General features: G+C 35.8%; 1 protein-coding gene across 5 annotated transcripts in view; it reads left to right on the forward strand.

Moving 5' to 3' along the window:
* Positions 1-23,875, forward strand: part of LOC138122554 (uncharacterized) — a 29,215-nt gene extending 5,340 nt beyond the window's left edge. For 3 of the 5 annotated variants that reach the window (XR_011156535.1, XR_011156538.1, XR_011156537.1), the window contains exons 3-4: positions 651-15,127; positions 15,182-17,402. Coding sequence is in view for 1 of the 5 variants with exons in the window: in XM_069036763.1 (XP_068892864.1) it covers positions 18,995-20,152 (1,158 nt within the window). In the remaining 4 variants the exon portion in view is untranslated. Of the gene's footprint in view, positions 1-650; positions 15,128-15,181 lie in introns of those variants that run through there. The other 2 variants (XR_011156536.1, XM_069036763.1) reach the window with 2 other exon arrangements.
* Positions 23,876-24,241: the final 366 nt, after the last annotated feature.

The raw sequence follows: 24,241 nt of genomic DNA on the forward strand, positions 1-24,241 counted from the left end.
TAATTTACATTACGGCAAGAATCATTTGAAGAAAATGTAAAGATTGCCAGTTTTCGATGGCCGGCCACTTGCATTGGATGAAACAGCAGAAGTTAAAGAAGATGTTAGGAACAAGAGCACGAAGCTAATGTGGCAGTTCCAATTCAATAATTGGTTGAGCTCATGTTAGGTTTTTCATATCGACTTTGTTGGCCGGTATCGTTCCTACCTGCCATCAATGTTACGTATGATGTCGATATTGAAGTTCTCGAAGGACCGTTTTAGTTTGTTTAAGGTATAAACGTTTGCCAAAGGGCCGTGAATTGAAACGACGTGTTGTTTCGTGAGATGTTTAATGTTATCTATCTGCTCCCACAAAAAACTTACCAGCAAAAAAGGAGCTGACCTGCTGGCAGGTAGGAACGATACCGGCCAACAAAGTCGATATGAAAAACCTAACATGAGCTCAACCATGCCGCCCCCGTTGAACTATTTAGAATAGTTTAACAAAAATTGAAATTCTATTATTACATGGTGTAAACAATTTTAAATTAAAGAAAATTCTACTAGCTATAAACAATATGGTACAAATTCAGTAGCACTTCACACAATGGATTGCACATTGTTTTCTTGTTATTTACCACTCTCACTTCACTGCACCTTGTCGTCAGCCTCTTCGTGGATGTTGTCCATGGGCAGGATGGAGATTCTGTTCACCGCTCGTTTCAGGATGCCGGAAGTTGTTTTTATGGAAACAACTCGAGTGATTCCATCTTTGCCTGGATGAAGTTGAATTATCCTCCCGAGAAGCCACTGTTGAGGAGGGAGGTTGTCTTCATTGATGAGGACCATTGATCCTGGCTGTATTGTGGCTGGTGGTCGATTCCATTTTGACCGTTGTTGCAATGACGTCAAATATTCTTTACGCCAACGAGTCCAAAAATGCTGACGAACTTGTTCAATGTACTGCCAGCGTGATAGACGGTTTTTTGGCAGCAATAACAGGTTCGGTTCTACTGGAGCCATCAGTGGTTCTCCAACCAAGAAGTGCCCAGGTGTTAGGACCAGGAGGTCGTTAGGATCGTTCGAGGCGGGACATAAAGGTCTGGAGTTAAGGCAAGCCGATTCTTGCTAAGACCGTATACATTTCTTCAAAATTAAGACTCGTATCTCCTACCACGCGTTTAAAATGTCGTTTGACGGACTTAACGTTGGCTTCCCATAAGCCACCGAATGTGGGAGAACGTGGTGGAATAAAGTGCCATGAAATATTGCACGGTGTCAAGGCATCGGTAACATTTTGAAAGTTAACGGATTTAAAAAAGTTGCATAACTCTTTATCGGCGCCCTTAAAGTTCGTTGCATTATCCGAAAAGAGATCGGTAACATGACCACGTCTCGAAATAAAGCGTTTTAATGCTGCTAAAAATGATTCCGATGTTAAATTTCCAACCAATTCTAAATGAATTGCTTTGGTCACAAGACAAATAAACAGTGCTATGTAAGCTTTCGTTTTTCTCAGTTTTCCACGACCACTTCCTTCCTTTATTAAAATAGGACCTATGTAGTCGATGCCGGTTTTGACAAAAGGTCGTGCTGGTTCGAGCCTTTGTTTTGGTAAATGGCCCATAGTTTGGTTGAAAGATTTTGGCTGAGCGCGAAAACATTTTATACATTTATGTAAAATATTCCGAACTGTGTTACGACCCGAAATAATCCAAAATTTTTGTCTTAGGGACGTCAATGTGGCTTGAGCGCCGGCGTGGAGTTGTCTTTCATGTTCCTGAATTATTAATAACCTTGTTACGTGGTGTTTGGCTGGTAAAATCAAAGGATATTTTTTATCATAGGTGATTGATGAATGTTTGATACGTCCACCTACTCTAATGAGGCCGTCTTCGTCTAAGATCGGGTTTAACAAATATAGACAGCTTTGTCTTTTGACGTACTTATTTTCGCTCAAAGCCCTTAACTCTGGTTTGAATGAATCACGTTGAATTAATTTGATAATTGCTATTTGAGCATCATTTAGTTCCGACGCCGTTAGAGGACCAGTGAGCTTAGAGATTTTGTTTCGACAGTTATGTGCAACTCTTTTTATAAATGCCACTACTCTCTGTAATTTTATAAATTTTGAAAAATTTGTTAAAAATTCATCCTCTTTGACGTTCGCAAACAAAATTTTGTTTGTTGATTTTCGTTTTTCCGGTATATTTTCCGAATCGAAATTTACCGAGGATTTAGGCCATTTATTTTTCGGCAACCTTAACCACTCGGGGCCGTGCCACCAAAGATCGTTTGTCTTTAATTGATTAGATGACATACCTCTAGAGACAATGTCTGCGGGATTATATTTTGTGCTAATGTGCCTCCACTCATTTAATTCTGACAAGGACTGTATTTCGCTTACGCGATTAGCTACAAAAACGTTCCATGTGTTTGAAGGTGCCGCAATCCAGGATAAAACTATGGAAGAGTCCGTCCAAAAATATCGTTCATCAATATTTAAATTTAAAATTGGTAAAACCTTTTGCATTAAACGTACTAAAAGTAAACTGCCACATAATTCTAGACGTGGTATTGTTAATGTCTTTAATGGGGCTACTCTTGATTTACAGCACAAAAGATTTGTTGAACCGTTACCATACGAATCGACGCTTCTTATAAAAATAGTCGCTCCGTAAGCTGCTTGTGAGCTGTCGCAAAAACCGTGTATTTCAAACTTTACTGCAGGAAACAGGGTTAAAATTTTTCTGTTAACTTTAATATTGTTTACATTCATTAAATCTGAAATAAATTGGGTCCACAATTGATGCAACTCGTCTGGTACTCTCTCATCCCAAGAAAGTCTCAAACTCCACATTTTTTGCAATATGAGTTTAGCTTTAATTATAATTGGTGAAATTAAACCCAATGGGTCCCATAATTGCGCAATGACTGATAACATTAATCTTTTTGTTGCGGTTTCGTTTTTGTACTTTAGATTGACTTGATATGTAAGCAAATCCTTATTGTAATCCCAAACAACACCTAGGGTTTTTGTTTGTTGGTCATCACTTAGATCAATTGGTTTTTCATGGTTTTGTGCTGAAGACATTAATTCTATACTGGTTGACGCCCATTTGGACATTTCAAACCCAGCTTTGTTTAAAATGTGATTGATTTCTTCTTTTAATTTGGTGGCTTCTTGCACAGAAGATGCTCCAGTAAGCAAATCATCCATGTAAAAGTCTCGCAATATGATTTCACTCGCCGTTGGAAAATGATTCTTTTCTTCGAGCGCAGCTTGCTGCAGACAGCGTACCGCCAAAAATGGTGCACAGGTCCTACCGTACGTTACTGTTAATAAGCGATAAGTTAAAATAGGATCTTCCGGATTTTCTCGCCATAGAATTCTTTGATACTCGCAGTGCTCGGGATCAACTTTAATTTGTCGATACATTTTAACTATATCACCGGTAAACGCTACTTCAAATGTACGGAATCGAGTTAATATTGAGAACAAGTCTTGTTGGATTGTGGGTCCCGTACAAAGAATATTATTTAAGCTTTTGCCGTTGGATGTTTTTGCACTCGCGTCAAAAACTACTCTGAGTTTACCTGACGATTGTTTGAATACATCGTGATGCGGCAAATAGCAACCGAAGTTATTGTTTGCGTAATCGTTTGGAACTAATTCCATATGGTTTAACCAGAGGTATTCGTTTATGAACTTGGAGTACTCGAGTTTCAATAATGGTTGGTTTTTAAATTTGTGCTCGAGGGAATGTAACCGTTTTATTGCTAATTCTTTTGAAGAACCGAGTTCGTTATTTTCTTTAACGAACGGCAATTTGACGATAAACCTTCCCTGATAATCACGTTTGTGGTTACTTAAGAAGTGTGTTTCGCACAAATCTTCTTGTGGTGACCAGTTACTTTTTGATTTGTACTCTTCAATTTCCCAAAATTTTTGAAGTTGGTTTTCGACTGTGTTGTTCGTAATCAAGGTTACGTTACTGACGTTTGTTAGCGAGTTTTTCGAGATTTCGCCGCCAACCAACCAGCCGAGAGATGTTTCTATCAGGTGGGGTTGTCCCGGTGCTGATATTTTTCCTGAACCTAATAATTTCCAGAAGAGTCCGGCCCCAAGTAATAAGTCTATTGGAAATGGTTTATAGAAATTGGGGTCCGCTAACTGAATATCTTCCGGAATTTTAATGTTTAAATTCTTTACAGAATACTCAGGAATATTTCCAGTGATTTTTGGTAAAACTAAACACGAAATTTCTGACGAAAACGTATTTACTCGCGATTTTATTGTTACCGTAGTTGATTGCTTTGAAGTGATAATTTTTTGATTTATTCCTTGTATGGAAATATTATTGTTACTCAAGTTCAAATTTAATTTTTTCGCTAAAGATTCCGTTATTATGTTGCTTTGCGAACCTACGTCCAGCAAGGCACGACATTCATGGAAATTATTTTTATCGTTTTTGACATAAATTAATGCCGTCGAAAGCAAAACGACCTTATGTGGTCCGTTACCCTTTTTCAGTTCGTTCACTCGAGGAGTTGCTAAATTACACGTTTCTTGTTCAATTGAATTTAGGACAACGTCTTGTTGGTGAAGAAGACTGTTATGGTTTTGATGGCAATATTTGCATTTGAATTTAGACCTACAATCCGCTGTTGAATGATTCGGTCTTAAACAATTTTTGCACAAATTTCTGTTATTAACATTTTGAATTTTGTCATGGTGCGAGAGATTAAAAAATTCTGCACATTTGTAAATTGTATGGGTAGGATTTTTTACAGTAATAACATGAAAACTGTTTGTTATCTACCTGAATCTGAGTCGCTGAGCATGCTTTGGTGTCTTTACTCGCGTTGGGATTGCATTTTGATGAAGTGGGCTGTTTACTCACATTGAATTTGTTTAAATTTTCTAGAGCTTCTAGAGTTAGACATCTTTGTTCTAAAAATTCGATTAAGCTAGTTAATGCTGGAACTTCAGTTTTTAATTTGGACTGCCATTCCCGATTCGTTCCGTAATCTAATTTTTCGATTATTATCGGCACTAATAAGGCGTCCCATTTGTCCGTTGGTTGTTTCAAAATTTTTAACGCTTCTATATTAGTGTTGACATTATTGATTAATTGTCTCAATGCCGTATTTGAGGCTTTCGAAATTTTGTGAATTGATAAAATTGAATTGACATGTTCTTGAACGATTAATCGAAGATTGTTGTATCGTTTTTCGAGAAGCTCCCACGCTACTTGGTAGTTACCTGACGAAATTGACAATGCTTCTACTGTACTGAAAGCATCTCCCTTTAAACATGATTTCAAATAATGGAATTTTTGACAATTATTTAAATCCGTTCTCGTATGTATTAAAGTTTGAAACGTGTCGTGGAAACTAGTCCAGTTTGAATAGTTTCCGGAAAAGGTTGGTAGATTTAGATCCGGTAGTTTTACCGATACTTCTGATGACGTTACTACTGGTTGCGATCCGTTTTCCGACGCGGTGGATTGTTTATCTACAAATTTAGCTATTTTTGCTAATAAATTGTAATAAAGAGTTTCAAAATTGATCCATTCGGTTGCAACTGCTTTGCTTTGGTCGCGAGAGGTACTGAGAGGTTCGATTTCCGATTGAATTTTATCGAACTCTTTGTACGCCGATATTAAGTCTGGTCTACGTAATCTTAGTTGATCCAAATCATCACCTTCCTTGAAATTGTTTATTATTTCTTTCATTCGATTCAATTTGGCTTTTATTCTATCACGCTCGACGGTTAACTCCGCTAAGTCCGGCATTGTCGCAATTTTTTATACGAAGAAAATACTAATTGATTGATTGACTTCAAATTATACGGTACAACGCAAGAATCCAGGGGGTAATTTGGAGGGTTGAAGGGGGAAGAACCACTGACCTTGTGCCGTCTCCTACGTCTTGGTGATGAACTGCTTTTTCACTTTTGATTCAATGACTTCTTCGATTTCTGTTTTTGCGGGTTGTTGGTATCCTGATTCGGGTGGGTTTTTTCGTAATCCGGCTCGGAGATAGACCACTTTTCACTTTTGTGATAATTACTGTAAAAATGATGAATAAAATGTTACTTGAATAATATGTGGGAGCGTATTTTGTTCGATACCTCCCTAGAAAGTGGGTCTGTATCCATGGTTACCAGTGAGTGAAGGTTCCACTTTCGCTCACGCACTTTCGCTCACGTACTTTCGCTCACGCACTTTCGCTCACGCATAATTGAAATTCGATTTTATGAAAAAGAATTTGTATATTGAAAATAATTACATACCAATAATAACTAAACGTTATTCACGTGGAGTTGAACATTTCAAGGACAAATAATTTTATTTTTTGGATCTGTAATTATGTTTTGTAAATAGTGACATGCAGCTAACCAACATAATGCGAATTTAGCAATGCTCAATCCATCGTGAACGGTATTTACCTGCATGTCACTGTTTGCTAAATTATTTGACCTTGAAATGTTCAATTCAACGTGAATAACGTATACAGTGCGTTTTTTTAAGACTGGCCAGAGGGTTTTACATGCTAATTTTTCAACCTCCTGTTAACTTTGTATTTGTAATACCTAAATGGTTATAATAGACAATTTACAAATAAAATGTTATTTGCAAAAAATAGTGTGAACATTGATATTTTACATTTTATAACGATAGATTCATTATTTATGTTATAACAAGTTTCTTTACTTTAATAAAAATTAAATGAAATGTTCAAAATGGCCTCCAGAGGCAGTTAGCAATCACATAATCAATTACATGTCAGGTGAAATTTTAGCCTACTGAAAATTTAAAATTAGAGCAAACGGAATTCAAAAAATGTCTTTTTGCTATAATTTATTCCTTGATTCTGGTTATTAAATTGAAATTGTTTCAATACATTATCATATCCCACAACTTTACTACAAAACTGGGTTGAATATTTTCATGAGGACAAAAGTTAACGGGGGGTTGAAAAATGTAGCTTGTAAAACCCTATGGCCAGTCTTAAAAAAAACTCACTGTATAACAATTCATCACTTTACATAATTAATCACGACGGCCACCGAATATGCCCATCATCAGTACAACTTTCTGAAGGATCCACTCTTGGTCCGCCGCTTCCAGTAAAAACTTGCAAACATCGTTTCTTGAAGAAGTTGTAGCTTTTTTCGGCTGATAGTTTCTACATTTTGTTTTCAAAAAGGAGGTGAGACTGTTGAACCTGTACAATTTATTATATTAAAAGAACTAATAGCTTATTAAAAAAACCTCTTACCTGGATACCTGGAGATATAAACGTTTTGAAATACAAACAGTGTACTCTTCAACATTGAATAACCGCGCTGATGCTGCTTTCGTCTTTTCCCTTGATCTCGGTCTGCCATTGTGTAAATATTTCCAATTCTTTCTGGTATCGTAATTTTGATTTCGTATGCAGCATTTGGTACTTCGCGACACTTGCCTCTTCCAGGACGTCATCAGGAACACAGAATTCTTCGTCATCCATTTCCACAACGTGGTGTGCACAATCACTTTATTGACTTTGCAAAACTTTGTTTATTTTGTATTTTATTTTTTTCCATAGCAACAGATCTCTCCGAAAATGTGATTTATTTATTTTATTTTAATTTTATTTAAAATTTTGAATATAAAGTTACAGACTCATTTTCTAAGGAGTTATGTCTGGTATCGAACAAAATCAAATACAGCACTCGAGAGTAAGGCCGCTTTTGTTCACTTGAATTGCATCGACCACTCCGCTGCGCGTCGTGGCCGAACATGCAATTCGCGTGAACAAAAGCTTTACCTTCCTCTCTCGTAGTGTAAATAACTATTATGACTCTATAAGATACGTTGCTATTGACGACGTGTCTTATAGAGAAAGCGTATTTTATGGGAAACATAAGGTGTGAGCTCAAATGCACCATGGAAACAGTATAAGATATTAGTGTTAGAAAAAAAGATTATATTCGTTAACGTAATTTTTCTATTTATCTAGCAATTCTTCTTCTAATTTAAAATATAATATTTCCTAACTTTTTTGCCTTATTGTTATTCAACATGATTATTAATTCTTTAAATTTTTTTAATAATTTTGTATATATTCATACAAATTTGTTTCACCATGTTTATAATCTATTTCTTCATATGAAATTTCGTTGTATTTTAAAAATTCTAAAAATCTTCGCTTTTTATTCTTCAATCACCCGTGGCAAATTTTGCCACTTTTTATTTCATCTATAAATCCCATAAATTCGCGGACATAGTCCACTCATGAGCCGAAGGCGAATTCTAACAAGTTATTTGTGATTAATATTTTTCTTTTTCTGCAAAAACATATTTCCAAAAAATACGACTAGCAATTTCTCTTAAAATCAACATTTGTTGATTTTTCATAACCCAATATTTCTGCTAAATCTTTACCTTTAAACAAAGGTTGATTATCATTATCTAATATGAAAAATACGTCTTGATCATAAACTTACAAGTAACAGTATTATCTATGTCAATAATTTAATTTATTTTTTATTATTGGGTGACCGATCCCATTTATACTAGCTACATACGTTATTTGTCTTCATCATATAATTATTTCAAATAGCTTTCTCTTTCTCTATATACATACGTAGGTTTCATATTGCCTCATATATTGTACTGGATCCCTTTTATTACAAGTATTATTTATTATTTTTTTCGACAATTGATTAAATGATCATTAAAATGATCACCTCCATATATAACACGCATTCTTGAATTCTGAGGCTTCTCACAGTTTTACCTAAACAAGGACAGTGTGCTTTAACACGCATTGTTTATGAATAATTTCTTATGAAAAAAAATGTGATAAATTAAATGAATCGCTCACATAACGATGACCAAGAAACATGGCAAATGTTTCAGAAAAGGTTAAACGATATGAGAAGTAAAGCCAATAATGACTTTGAACGATTAGTATATCGGAATATGTTTAATCAGTTTAAAATGTATGAAAATAACGTATTAACCTTGGCAAACTTAGATTTTCTTAAAATACACTTTCGTAATCTTGAAGTCTTTGATGAATAAATTTTCTAATAAATGACAAGTCTTTGCTCCATTTGTTTGGAATTAAAATGTCCAGATGATTTTTATAACTATAGAAATAAATATGAAAAAACATGTAAACAATGTAAAAAAGCAGTTAATTCTACTCGTTTATTATGTGATTGTGGTAGATATTACACTAGAACTAATTTTAAAAGGCATATAAAAACAGATTTGCATAAAAATGGATTGAATTTATTTATTTACTAAAAATTGTTTGTTAGATTTTTTCCTATAATAAATGGAACGAAGGAACTTAAGTAATCTTCGTTTATCTGAACTGTTTAATATTGCAAAATCATTAGACATCAAATATATTAGAAAATATAATAAAGCAGACTTAATAAAAGCTATTATTAAAGCTGAAGAGCAATTACATAAGGAAATAAAAAACGGAAAAAAGTCAGTTATGCCTCCTTTGCGGAATTCGGACAGAGTCCTCATGAGCGAAGCGAATTCAGAAATATTTTCATTTGATGATGATTTATTTGCTGAACCAAGGAAAAAGAGAGTTAGTAAAATCAAATGTGACATATGTGGAAAATATATCAAAAGCACCCGAATGCACCTCCATAAAGAGAAAGAAAACAAAAAGAACCTAAAAACATTTCAGTTTGATGACGATATATTTGCTAAACCAAAAAAAAATAGAGTAAAGAAGATAAAATGTGATATGTGTGGAACATATATCGAGGAAACTCGAATACATTTGCATAAATTAAAACATGATTTGGAATAGTCGTCGTTTGCTCGAATTACGTAATATGGCAAAATCCTTAGGTATAAGATACATTAAAAGATACAATAAGGCAGAATTGATAGACGAGATTATTAATGCTGAAAAGCAATTAAAAATAAAAAGAGAAAACAAGAAGAGCTTGGAAATATTTCCGTTTGATGATGCCATATTTTCTAAACCAAAAAAAGAAAGAGTAAAAAAGATCAAGTGTGATGAATGTGGAAAATATATTAAGGAAAGTCGAATGCAGTTGCATAAAGCAAGACATAATCCAGAGCCAGATTTTATTTTAGTTCAGGTTGCTTTTAAGGGAAGATTATTAACGTATCAACATAATAATCTAGAAGAAGGTATAGATATGGAAACATACATGGATATGATAAAAGAAAAGGCTATTAAAATAATTATAAATGCTTTAAATCTCCACAAAAATATTAAAATTAATTTAGAGATGGAATGCGAGTTTATGAAACTGGAAAATGAAGACTTTACAATGATACATAAATTTCAGTTACTAAATGTTATACTAAGAGAAAAAGATGATCTGGAGGAATACTGGGATGAACAAAAGAATTTATTTATATCAAAATGTGATGAATTACAAGAAAAGGGATCTGGATGGACTTTGAAAAATATAAATTATTTGCGCATTAATATAAACAAATATACACCTTTAAGCGGAAATTCATATGTAGAATTACCCAAGTGGATTAAAGATAAAAAAGCTTGCGTTAATGTTAAAAACAACGATAACAAATGCTTTATGTACAGCGTAATATCCTGTTTACATCAAGCAAAAGAACATGTAGATAGACTGAATCATTATAATAAGCCGGAATATATAAACGAATTAAATTTTGAAGGAATAAATTTTCCTGTCAAAATCCAGGACATACCTAAATTTGAATCACATAATAAAATTAATGTTACCGTGTTTAGTTACGAAGAACAAATATTTTATCCTTTGTATCATAATAAGAAGCGATTCTATGAAATAAATATCGACTTACTATACTTTGGAAATAAAGACAACAATCATTATTGTTGGATTAAGAATTTGAGTCGATTGTTAAATGATCAGTTGGAAGTAAATAGAAACAAAAAACATTTCTGTAGAAGATGTTTAAACTACTCCGCTAGAACTGAAGATGCTTTAAAGAAACATCAAAATGTGTGCTTTAGTAATGAACCATGTTTTCCGAACATGCCTGAAGATAGTGTATTAAAATTTAAAAATATTCAAAGAATGTTAAGACATCCGTATGTAATTTATTCTGATTTTGAATCTATTCTGAAACCTATTCATACATGCGAACCAAATCCTGAATCATCATATACTCATAAAACACAATCTCATATTCCCTGTGGTTATGGATTATACGTTAAGAGTGCTTATAATAATATTGATAACCCATTGGAAATTTACAGAGGAGAGGAAAGTGATAAATGTTTTATATATTCCAATTTTGTTTCATAATTTAAGTTCTTACGATTGTCATTTGTTTATAAAAAATCTAGGAGAAGATAGAAGTCAATTGAAATTAATACCTAATAACGAAGAGAAATATATTTCTTTCAGTAAAATTTTAAGAATGGATGATAATGGATATATCGAATTGAGATTTATCGATTCATTTAGATTTTTAGCAAGTAGCCTAGACAATTTGTCATCTAATCTGGAATCAAGTCAGTTGAGAGAAATAATTAAATACTTTTCAAATGGTGAATTAGATGTGTTATTTAGGAAAGAAAAAAGCAAGATAATTAGAAAAGGAATATATCCTTATGAATACATGGATTCTTTTGAGAAATTTTCTGAAACAAAACTTCCATCAATAGATAAATTTTATTCTTCGCTCACAAAAGAAGGTATTTCTCAAGAAGAATTCAAACATGCAGTGAAAGTATGGAAACATTTTAAAATTAAAAACTTGGGTGAATGGCATGATTTATACTTAAAACTAGATGTTTTGCTGTTAACTGATGTATTTGAAAATTTTAGAGACTTATGTTTGGAAAAGAGTTATGGACTCGATCCTGTTTGGTATTATACAACTCCGGGGTTAGCTTGGGACTGTATGCTCAAATATACTTCAGTGGAGTTGGAATTATTAACTGATTATGAAATGTATTTGTTTTTTGAAAAGGGAATTAGAGGAGGTATTTCACAGTGTAGTAACAGGTATTCGCAAGCAGATGAAAATACTCAGATTATCTATATAGATGCTAATAATCTATATGGATGGGCTTTATCTCAGAAATTACCAGAAAAAGACTTTAAATGGTTGACTTGTGATGAAATTAAAAATGTCGACGGTATATTGGTATCAGATAGTAATACGGGTTATGTTTTGGAAGTCGATTTAGCATTTCCAGTAGACTTAGCTATTCATAACAAATTCAATGATCTCCCTTTAGCTCCGGAAAATAGAATTCCTCCGGGCGGAAAAGTAGAAAAACTACTTTGTCATTTCTATGATAAGAAAAATTATATAATTCATTACGAAACATTAAAACTTTACAAAAATTTAGGTATTAGAATAACAAAGGTTCACAGAGGTATAAAATTTACTCAGTCAAATTTTATAGCATCATATGTTAAATTCAATACTGAACAAAGACAAAAGGCGAAAAATGATTTTGAAAAAGATTTCTGGAAATTAATGGTTAATGCCCCATATGGTAAGTCTATGCAATCTGTTAGAAACCAACAAAATATTAAATTATATTGTGATGAAGAAAAATTACAAAAAGCAATAAACAAACCTAATTTTAAACACAGAACTATATTTAGCAAACACCTGGCAGCAGTTCACAATTTTAAAACAAAAGTATTGTTTAATAAACCAATTTATATTGGGCAAGCTGTGTTAGATTTATCGAAATTATTAATGTATAACTTCCATTACAATGTAATTAAAAAAGAATTCAATGAAAACGTAAAACTTCTTATGGAGACACTGATAGCTTTATATATGAGATTAAAAATGCCGATTTCTATGAATTTATGAAAAACAATCTCGACTATTTTGATACATCTGATTATCCAAAGGATCATTCATTATATTCTGATAAAAATAAGAAAGTAATAGGGAAGTTCAAAGATGAATTGAATGGTATTAAGATATTAGAATGCATAGGTTTAAGGTCAAAAATGTACAGTTACAGAACTGAACCGTCTGTTTCGAAAAAATTAAAAGGTATCAAAAAAGCAGTATTGAAGAAAGAAATAAGTTTTGAAGATTACAAAAATTGCTTGTTTAATCAAAAAGAATACTTCCATAGACAGAAAGTGATCAGGAGTCATAAACATGATATATTTACTGAAGAAGTAAAGAAAAAGTCTCTAAGTTGGAAAGATGATAAAAGATACCTTTTACCTAATTCTACAGATACATTAGCTTATGGACACGTATTAGTATCATCATAGGTACGTTCATGGACATTGTTGAATAAATCGCTATTTTTTATTAGTGTTGAAGTAATAAATTAAGAAAACAATAATTACAATTACGATAATAAACATAAGAACAAAAATAATAATTTTTAATTTGTTAACTTGTTGAATGAGACTTGAAAACTTTTTTCGGAATTTTGGATATTCTTCATTGAATATATTTAAATTCTTGAATACAGTACTTTCCATTTAATTTACAATTTTTGAGTTTTTTCATTTATTGCTCTCATATTTTTAGTATGTCTTTCAAATATTTTCAGAGTTCTTTTCTTTACATCATCGATGTTTGATGGTATTACTACTGTTTTGTTTCTTAATTCTGCTAGTTTCTTAGGATCATAATTATTGTAGTTGTCTAATTTATATTCCAATTCATCTATTTTATTATTAGCGGATTCTAGTTCACAGTCTGTCATAATTAATTGTTCAAGGAATAAATTAGCTGCTTTTCTTGCAATATATTTATCTACAACTTCTTGTTTGAAACCAACTATTTTTGCTCTATCTTCTAATCTGTCTATTTCAGTAATAATAGGTTTTAAATCTTTTTTCCATTTTTCTTTCTCATCGTTGGGAATGTATGAAACTAGTTTGTCCATTTATGACTGAAAAGTTTCTAAAGATTTACTAATTAATTCATCTGCTTCTTCATCTAAACTTATATGTTTACGACTACCTGCTTTGTGTTCTACATTATCGAATATTTTTTTATTTTTTGTTTTGCTTTTTCTCTCTTTTGTTCCCAATTGTTCCGATTTGTTCTCTTTTGTTCCGGATTGCTCTGGTTTGTTCCCGTTTGTTCTCGTTTTACATGCAATCTTAATTCCAACTGAATTTAGTCCCATATTAAGGGAATTTCTGGAAATACTTTTAGATTTGCAAAAATCTGTCTTTGTTAGTTTTTTATTTACGGTAGAATTGAGATATTCAATGGCAAAATTACGATTTCTCATTTGCGTTACTTCATTGATATTTCTTGGTATATTTAGTTTTTTATCTTGAGTAAAAGATAAAAGTAACTATTTTTAAATTGTTGGAGTTCAGATGGTTGTCTTGTTTTTAATGGTGTATAATATTCTGCTACAATTTTGTTCTCTTTAGTATTGGGCATTTTTTTTTTAATTTATTATAAAAATTTTATATTACCCATCAGGTTCAGTAAAAGAGATTAGTGTCCGATTGGGTAGTAGCTAAGGAAATTAACAATTTAAATAAATGTGCACAAGCAAAGGAATATGACGTGATCACTCGATAAATATTTAAACTTTACAAATCCAGAAATTATTGTTAAATCACTGAAAAAAATACTAAAAAAACTGACAGTATAAGGAAATACTCCAGGATCACAGGATAATAAGCATGTTGATTATGACAGTGCAATTAATAAATTAAATAATAACACCATTAGAATAAATAAATTAGAAAAACATATTTTCTGATTCTTGGAATCTCTCCTCTAATAGGTAGGAACTATTCTGTAATTGGAGAGCAAGAATTGCTTTCATTTTCTTATCTTTTATTTTGAAGATTTATTTTTATTCAAAGCTAAAAAAAAAGTTTATTCGTATTTTAAGGGCTTGTGATATTTTATGTGTATTCATTGATCTTTTAAGATTTTTATTATATTCAAATGTTTTTGTTATCGAGATACTCGTATGTGATACTCAGTAAAAATGTTGCTTTCTTTTAGTAGTCTTTTTCGTTTCCATAATTTTTTTCTTTTCACTAATGGAAACTTTTTTTTAGATGAATAACAGAAAATTAACCTCAACACCTCAACCAATAGATGAACTACCATCCAAAAAAATAAGACTTGGCGATAATACATTGAATAATATGGTAAGTCCAGAAAAGGTAAGTTACAATTAATAAAAACTTAACCATGTTATTCTCCTTATTTTTTAACAGCGACTGGTCAGCTTGAGCACTTCAGATTATGATGCGTTAAACGGATGCATAGACTTCATAGATAAGAGTTTGTTCGCTTGGCACTTTTATCATGATCCTGATAACATACTGTTAGTTACTGCTCCATCACGGTTTGGTAAAACATCAATCATAAAGATGCTTGAGAAATTTTTTGGAATTCCCATTACCAGCTCTGGGGTTAGGGTCACAAATGTAATACAAAAAGATGGAATTTTTGTTGAGGATTTAAGCAACATGTCAAAATATTTCAAAATATTTAAGACAAAGAAGATTTTTGAAATGTGCCATTGTTCACCTCCTGTAAACAGTTGCAATAAATGCAAACAATGGTTTTACGAACACTGTGGACAGCACCCTGTCATTTCAATAGATTTTGGAGATCTAGGGACAAAATCACTGAAACACTTGTGGCGAAGCCTGAATGCAGTAATAAGAGATGCATTTCAACAACATGGATATTTGGTAACAAAAGTCAATGGAAAAACGGTGTGGTCAAGCACACAGGACGAATTAATGGGTGATCTTCATGTCAGTGACTTTTTGATGTACTATGATAGTGTTGAGCATCGTAAGTTTTGGTTTAACCCAAACACAACTGAAGAAGACAAGGAAGTCTTTCTGATAAATGGCCTGCCATTTTTGGCGGAATGTTTAAGTTTGCATTTCAAAACTGAAGAAACTGGAAAAGGCGTTATTTTACTTATTGACGAGTTCGATGCCTTTGTTTGTAAAATGATCTTTGAAGAAGGAGAGAAGGAGGAAATACAAAAAAACATCAGGCAGATTAACGGGGTTATTCGCGATTGGACTCGCAACATTCTGAAATCCTGTCGTTTTGTGCAAAAAGCATTGCTCATGGCCTGTTGTGCAATGGGAGGTATATTATCACTTGGAGCAAATAATGTTCAAATTCGAAGTTTTTTGGACTCCCATTCTTTTTCTGAATCATTTGGATTTACAGAAGACGAAGTGAAATTTTTAGTGGATGTCTATGGAGAAGGAAACAGTAATGAAACAAAGGAACAAATGCTAAAGGATATTGATGAGTGGTACAATGGATATTCAGTTATAAAAACCGGGAAGAAGATTTTTAGCTCTTTTTCTATTCTCAATTACTTACGATCTTTGAGTCTACGCTCTTACTGGAAGGATAAGATGGGTTCGAATCGTCTAGATGGTTTACTTGCAGAGACCCCATTTCATCACAAGGTTTTCCGTCTATTAAATTGTACTGAAAGAACCACGTCAATCAAAATTGTTGAGAATATACAGCCTGAACATATTTTAAAATTGAATGAACTAATTATAAAACGTGGAAATGTGAGTGAAGAATTAGTTGATTTGTACTTCCAATTTTTAACAGATTGTGGTTTCTTTAATGTAATCAAAAGAGAAAATCATTCTATTAACATAAAAGTCCCTAACTTCGAAATTGATTGTCGGCTTAGACAAAAGGTGCTTTCTGGCCTTCTCAAAAAGGAGACCGGGAAGTTTGATAGTTCCAAAATCTCTGCATTCATTGCAAGCTTAAAATCTCTGGCAGACATCAGTGTGTCACTAAGAGATAACAGCGTTGAAGTTGCTATGTGCATCGCAAAATTGTATACCAATACAAAGATCCCCAGGAACCATTTTGAAATACAAGCTGATTTATATTTTCTTATAAAGGATTGGATTGATGAGTGCTGCTATGCTGAGCTCAAAGTTGACAGCGGTTATTCACCCAGAATTGATATATTTTTCAAGATAAACGATAACACATCGGTAGTACTGGAAATTAAACACTTCATCAGTGCAAAAAGTGTGGATGAGGCTCTTGAACAGATATTGGATAAAAAATATTACAAAGTCTGTTCAAATTGTAATATCACTACTGAAAATAAAATTCTTCTGGGTGTATTTTTAGCTAGTGATGGAAAGATCTCTGTTGGTTGCTTGGTAAACATTAATGAAGAAAACAGTTCGGAAGTTATCATGAAGGGAAGAGTATGCGTGGATAGCGAAGGAAACACCCTGTTCCCACCAAATGAAGAGACAGGTTGATACAAACAGTAATTTATGATTTTTGTTTTTGTAGTACTAAATATATACTTAATTCAATGTTTTCTTATGGTCTCAGTTACGTATCTATACTTTTTTTATATGACAACCGAATTTACGTGTTTTTTATTAAATTTTGTAAATTACAGATTATATTTTATATATTTTTTTATTGTCCCAACCAAGATCTTTCTAGGTATCTTGGTCCCAACTAAGACCCAGCAATGAAAACGCAGTTGGAGATATCTAAGAAAGGATATTTTTTCAAGTTTTTGACGCTGTTTTTTTGTCGGTGGCTTTTTAACTCTTCAATGTAGTCGGAATGAAAACGGGGAATGTTTTGCACTTATTTTTATCAATTCTGTAAATATTCTGAATCCATGATTTACCAATTATTATCCTGGTCCAGAAATAAAAAAGCCATTTTGGAAATTTAAAAACAAGAGCTTTTATTTGTTTAATATTATTACCGGTCGCCACTCCGACTGGTGAATTTTTTGCATGTGCCAATGCTTTCTCCAGAAGTAAAAATCCATTTTGGGGTGTCTCAAAACAAGGAATGTTGTAAGGTTTTTTGGGTGCTTTTAATGTAATTTTGTTTGATTTTGGATGATTTTCCCATGTGCCCATTTTCTGGTGGTCTATTGAGTCTCGAGTATTTTTTGGGAGCATAAAAAATTATGATTTTTAAAGGAATTTCACCACATTAGTTTGTAAGGCGCCAAATATACCTCTTTGATTTGGTGTTGTCTTTCTCTTTTTTTTGCATGCGCCAATTGGTCTGGTCCAGAAATAAAAAGCCATTTTGGAGTGTCTAAAAACACGGTATGTTGTGAGTTTTTTAGAGTGCTCGTGAGATAATTTTACATGATTTTGGGAGATTTTAACGGTTTTTTCGTGTGCCCAATCTTTGGTGGTCTACACATATTTAGGAACTTTTGGGGTGGATAAAAATTAATGATTTTTGAGAGGTTTTGGGCCCTTTTCGGTTGTGTGCATTTGGGCAAACAGCTAAATTTGTAAGATTTTGCCTTGATTTTTAAGACGCTTTAAGTTGATTTTCATTGATTTTTCCATGCGCCAATAGGCTTGGTCCAGAAATAAAAAGCTGTTTTGAGGTGTCTGAAATCTAGAGATTTGACAATGGTTTTAGAGCAGTTTTGAGGTAATTTTAATTGATTTTTGCATGCGCCAATTGGCTTGGTCCAGAAAGGAAAAGCTATTTTTGGGGTGTCTAAAATCAAGGCATTTTGTAAGTTTTTTAGATCTTTTTCGGATGGTTACTTTCGGGAAAACAGTAAATTTGTAGGATTCTACCCTGTTTTTCGTGTGCCCAACTTTTGGTGGCCTACACATATTTGGGAACTTTTGGGGTGGATAAAAATTAATGATTTTTGAGAGGTTTTAGGCCCTATTCGGTTGTTTGCTTTTGGGCAAACAGCTAAATTTGTAAGATTTTGCCTTGATTTTTAAGACGCCAAATGTCCTGGCCCAGAAGTAACATTTTACATACTACTAATCGCGATTGCTTTGCTGAAAGAAAGGTATGACGATCAACGTTTGATCATAAAAAATCATATTCGCGCGTTATTCGATTTACCCAACGTCACAAAAGATTCTCTCGCGTCTCTGAGGCAACTTATCGACAAGGTAGATTTGCACTTGAAAGTGTTAAAAACGTTAGATGCGCCGACGGAAACATGGGATCTTCTAATAATCCATTTAATCGAATTAAAATTAGATGCATTTACCATGCGGGAATGGGAAACAACCAACAAAAAAACGATGCCAACGCTAAAGGACATGTACGCGTACCTCAAGGATCGCTGTCGCGTGTGGGAAGCGATCCAATTTCACAAAAACCCCGAAAAGAACCGTGACGTTCAATCCAAGTCAAATCCGCAACAGAAATCAAAAGCGCCGTTCACGAGATCTTCCTCCAACTTGGCTACGCAACAGCCCTCGTGCAAGTTGTGCAATCAAAACCATTTTATGTATCAATGCAAACAATTTTTAAATTTGTCCGTTTCGGCTCGGATCGCCGAAGTCAAAAGGTTAAAATTATGTTTCAATTGCTTGAGGAGCACCTCACATTCCGCGTCCCAATGCAAGTCAGGAGTTTGTAAAATTTGTAATAAAATGCACAACTCATTGCTCCATTTGACGGAACCCGCAGCACCTGTGACAACGAACGCGGCTGAAGACACCCCGATCGTAGCTAACCATCACTGTCATAGTTACGAATCGCAGGTACTTTTATCAACAGCAGTCATTCTCGTACGAGACAACACCGGCCAATATCAATCGTGTCGCGCATTGATTGATGTTGGGTCTCAATCCAACTTCGTAACGATCGAAACTTGCAAACGTTTAAGGGTCAATTCGAAAGAAACCAACATCCGCGTCACCGGAATTGGTAATGCTAACGGCAGCATTGTCAATAAAATCGCCAGTCTGCAAGTCAAATCATTTCACAATGCGTTCGGTGCTAACTTGAATTGTCTTGTAGTACCGATCATAACTCATTCAGTGCCGGCGGAATCGATAAATGCAAGTCTCCTCCAAATCCCAAATAACATCAAGCTAGCGGATCCGCAATTTCATCGTTCCGGTCCCATAGATATTCTAATCGGTGCTGAAATCTTTTGGGACCTCCTCTGTGTCGGTCAAATCAAGGCCACCAAAGTGCACCCGGTTTTCCAAAAGACCCACCTGGGATGGATAGCCGGGGGCGCAATGCGTCTACCTGCCAAACTTCCGCAAAATTCCGTGACGAATTTACACGTCGTAACCAGCGCAGTGAATCCGCTGAACGAGCGTGTGAGACACATTTCATCTCCACCGTCAAACGCGACAATGACGGCCGATTCACAGTCAGACTACCATTCAAAGACAATTCAAAAGAGTTAGGGTCGTCTTATGACATCGCTTTGAAAAGGTTACACGGTCTTGAAAGACGATTAAAAAGATCTCCGGATTTGCGCGTTTCCTATCAATTGTTCTTGGACGAATATCAATCTTTGCATCACATGTCACCGGTAACAATTGAAGATCGCGAAATGTTCTCCAACGACGGGTATTTTTTACCTCACCACTCGGTAGTAAAAGAGTCCAGTGTTTCCACTAAATTGCGCGTAGTCTTTGACGCATCGGCCAAAACCTCTAACGGTGTCAGTCTAAACGACAAATTAATGGTAGGTCCGGTGGTACAACAGGATCTCTTTGCTATCATTACGCGTTTTAGGTTGCATAACATCGTGATATCCGCGGATATAACAAAAATGTATCGGCAAATACAATTGGACAAAGAGGACAGAAAGTACCAACGAATTTTATGGCGTCGCGACCCGTCCCATCCGGTTCAAGTTTACGAGCTTAACACGGTTACCTACGGCATGGCGTCATCGTCCTACCTGGCTACGCGATGCATACAACAGGTAGCACTGGAAGAAGGCTCAAATAATCCCGAAGCTCAGCGGTCAATCATGCAGGACACGTATGTGGACGACCTGCTAACTGGAGCAAAAACGGTTCGCGAAGCGCGCGCGTTACGCGACAATATAGTGGCAATCCTTGACAAAGGCTGTTTCCCGTTAAACAAATGGGCATCAAATTGCCCCGAGCTATTGCCCACGTTAAGTGAAAATGAAGTCATGGTGAATTTCGATAAACATGGCGACTCCAAAACATTAGGTCTATTATGGAATTGCACACATGACGCGTTAAAATATTCCATATGTCAGATCCAGTCAGGAAATCGGGTAACCAAGCGACGAATCTTATCAATCACCGCGCAGATTTTTGACCCTCTCGGTCTTGTGGGTCCGGTCATCCTAATTGCAAAATTAATGATCCAATCGCTATGGTCGTTAAATGTTGGGTGGGATGAGTCCGTCCCAATAAGGATCCTGACTACCTGGGATTCATTCATTGCCAGCTTACCTGAATTGAATCAGTTGGAGATTCCTCGGCAGGTAACTTCGAATCAGAATCCCATTGGATTCGAACTCCACGGTTTTTGCGATGCATCCGAACGCGCTTACGGAGCATGCATCTATATCAGATCCTTAAACACCGCGACACCCCATCAAACCCGGTTACTTTGCGCTAAATCTCGAGTGGCACCCCTCAAGACAATAACTCTCCCTCGATTCTCAAATCGTTTTGTCGTGGTTAGCGGCCGAGCCAGCGACTTGGAAAACGTTCGTCGCAAACCGTGTTTCCGAGATTCAGATGTTAACAAAAAATTGCGTCTGGAGTTACGTCAACACCAAAGACAATCCCGCTGACATAATTTCGCGAGGCTGTTCACCCCGCGAATTGATTGATTCACCATTATGGTGGCACGGGCCATCCTGGTTGTCAGACGAGGCACAGCATTGGCCGAAGTACTGTCAGACGAATCCAAACTTCGCCAACGATCAGGAGTTGCCGGAACAACGACGTGTGGTTGCTGTCGCGATAACTTCCGAGAAAATGTTACCACCAGATTTTTTTACTCGATTTTCATCGTTGCGCAAACTACAACGCGTGTTGTCGTACTGTTTACGATTCGCGGAAAACTGTCGAAAGCCCATCACAAAGCACACCGGTCCCTTGAAAGTATCTGAATTACGAAGATCAATGCTTATCATCCTAAAAAACGTACAGCATCAAGCGTTTAGTACCGAAATCAAAGAACTCGAGGGCGGTCGTCAAGTCAGCAAGAAAAGTCGTCTGATATCACTCAACCCTTTCCTCGACGATAGCGGACTCATACGTGTCGGAGTCGGACGTTAAGCACCCAATAGTGTTACCTAAGTGCGAAATCACCGAATTAATCGTTCAATCGGAGCACATCTCATTATTGCATGCCGGCCCTCAGGCTACATTGGCCTCTCTGCGACAAAGGTACTGGCCCATGTCGGGGCGCTCCGTGGTGCGGCGAATCATTCACAATTGCCTCAAATGCTTCCGAGCAAACCCGACGACATCGTATCAATTAATGGGTGAGTTGCCCAAAGATCGCGTTCAACCGGCCCGACCTTTTCTCAACAGCGGCGTTGACTTTGGCGGTCCAGTGTACCTGAAAGAGGGTCGAGGTAGAGGCAAAAGGACGGTAAAGGGTTATATCGCCCTGTTTGTCTGCTTTGCGACCAAAGCGTTACATTTAGAGCTCGTCGGAGATTTGAGTTCTCAATCGTTTTTGGGCGCTCTCAAACGCTTCATATCCCGTCGCGGGCACGTTGCAAATTTATATTCGGACAACGGAACAAATTTTGTGGGTGCTCGTAATGAATTATCCGAACTTGGCGAAATGTTAAAGTCGCAAAAATTCGAACGCGATGTAATTGACCGGCTAGCCGATCGTACGGTCCGGTGGCATTTCATTCCTCCCCATAGTCCCCATCACGGTGGGATATGGGAGGCAGGTATCCGGTCCGTAAAGTCACACCTTAAAAGAGTGATTGGTCTGACATCACTAACATATGAGGAGATGCACACGGTATTAACACAGATCGAAGCCTGCCTGAATTCACGTCCTTTGACACCCATCTCCAACGACCCCAATGACCTAATCGCCCTTTCCCCAAGCCACTTCTTAATAGGTGATCTGCTCACTGCCCCCGTGGAGCATGACGTAACGCCTTTGCCCATCAACCGGCTGTCTCGATGGCAATATGTGGAACAACTTCGGCAGCATTTTTGGAAAAGGTGGTCCGTGGACTACCTGACGCAACTACAACCCCGCCGTAAGTGGAACCAGCGTCTTCCAAACATCGAAGTGGGCGAGTTAGCGGTCATCAAGGAAGACAATTCACCACCCCTTCAATGGCGCTTGGCACGTGTCGTTCGCCTACACCCAGGAAAGGATGGTTGTGTGCGTGTGGTGACTTTAGAAACTTCAAAAGGTGAAGTGACCCGCTCAATAAACAAAGTGTGTGTTTTACCCATGGCCTCTATGTACATTTAACCAGTGAGAGCGTTCGAACTTTTTTGAACTTTTAGTGATAGTGCCTATTTACCCATTTTGGTTTGTTTGTTTGTATTCATTTCGTTTTTTTTTGTTTTTTGTTTTGTCGTTTGTTCTTTAGTCATAAGTTTCAATTGTACATGTGCACACCGATGTGTCATACATAATTGATTTGTATATACCGTTTAAATTTAATATTGAAGGAAGCCTTCAATGAGGGGCGGGATGTTGGAGCGGCCGGTCCAATTTAGTTTATGACGCCGCTTCCAATATTCCTGTCGACAATCATCCCCGGTGCCGGTACGTTGGTGGTCTCTTTCACAATAGTGGGAAAGTCCCGCCATCTGGCTCAGTCACATCTTGCAAAAGACCACCAGCGTACTACCCATGACGGAGAGGGGGTGCGAATTTACTTTTTGTATATTTTCGTTAGTTTTAAGTTAGTTGATAAGCAAATGTAGAACCAGAAACACCAATACATCTTTGCATTAATCTGAAGCATCTATCCTCATTTTGAAATCACGGTCCACATTGTGCGAAACCCCTACGCGTAAAAAGAAAACCCTACCGGACACGCAATTGGCGTGTCATAGGTTCAAACTCCTGGGTGCGGAAACATCCGTCAAACTTCGTAGGAGGCAATTGAACCGAAACACCTTCTAACGGTGCATCTTTTGAATGCACTGATGATAAATGTTGACCATCTTGTCTAAAGAGATAAAGAGTTAAAGGTTAATGTGTTAAATAATTTAAAATTTAATTCAACTTTCTCCCATGAACAAACATAATTTATTTTACAAAATTTGTTTCGCGAAATCCCATTTAAGGTGATTAAAGGGTCGTTTTCATGGTGGCTTTACAAGCGTGGCTCGCTTGGCTTGGAAACCGCTCGACCAATGGGAGCACAGCTTTTAAAAAACGCCACGGCGTGGCTCGGACTTTGCTAGAATAGGAAATATTTCTATTTTTCAAAGCCAGGCTCAGGCTTTAGAAGCTTGCGCATGCGCTCGAACTCCCACCTACATAATTAAATCAGCTGATGTGAC

Source organism: Tenebrio molitor, chromosome 2, assembly GCF_963966145.1.
Source record: "Tenebrio molitor chromosome 2, icTenMoli1.1, whole genome shotgun sequence".
Taxonomy (NCBI): domain Eukaryota; kingdom Metazoa; phylum Arthropoda; class Insecta; order Coleoptera; family Tenebrionidae; genus Tenebrio; species Tenebrio molitor.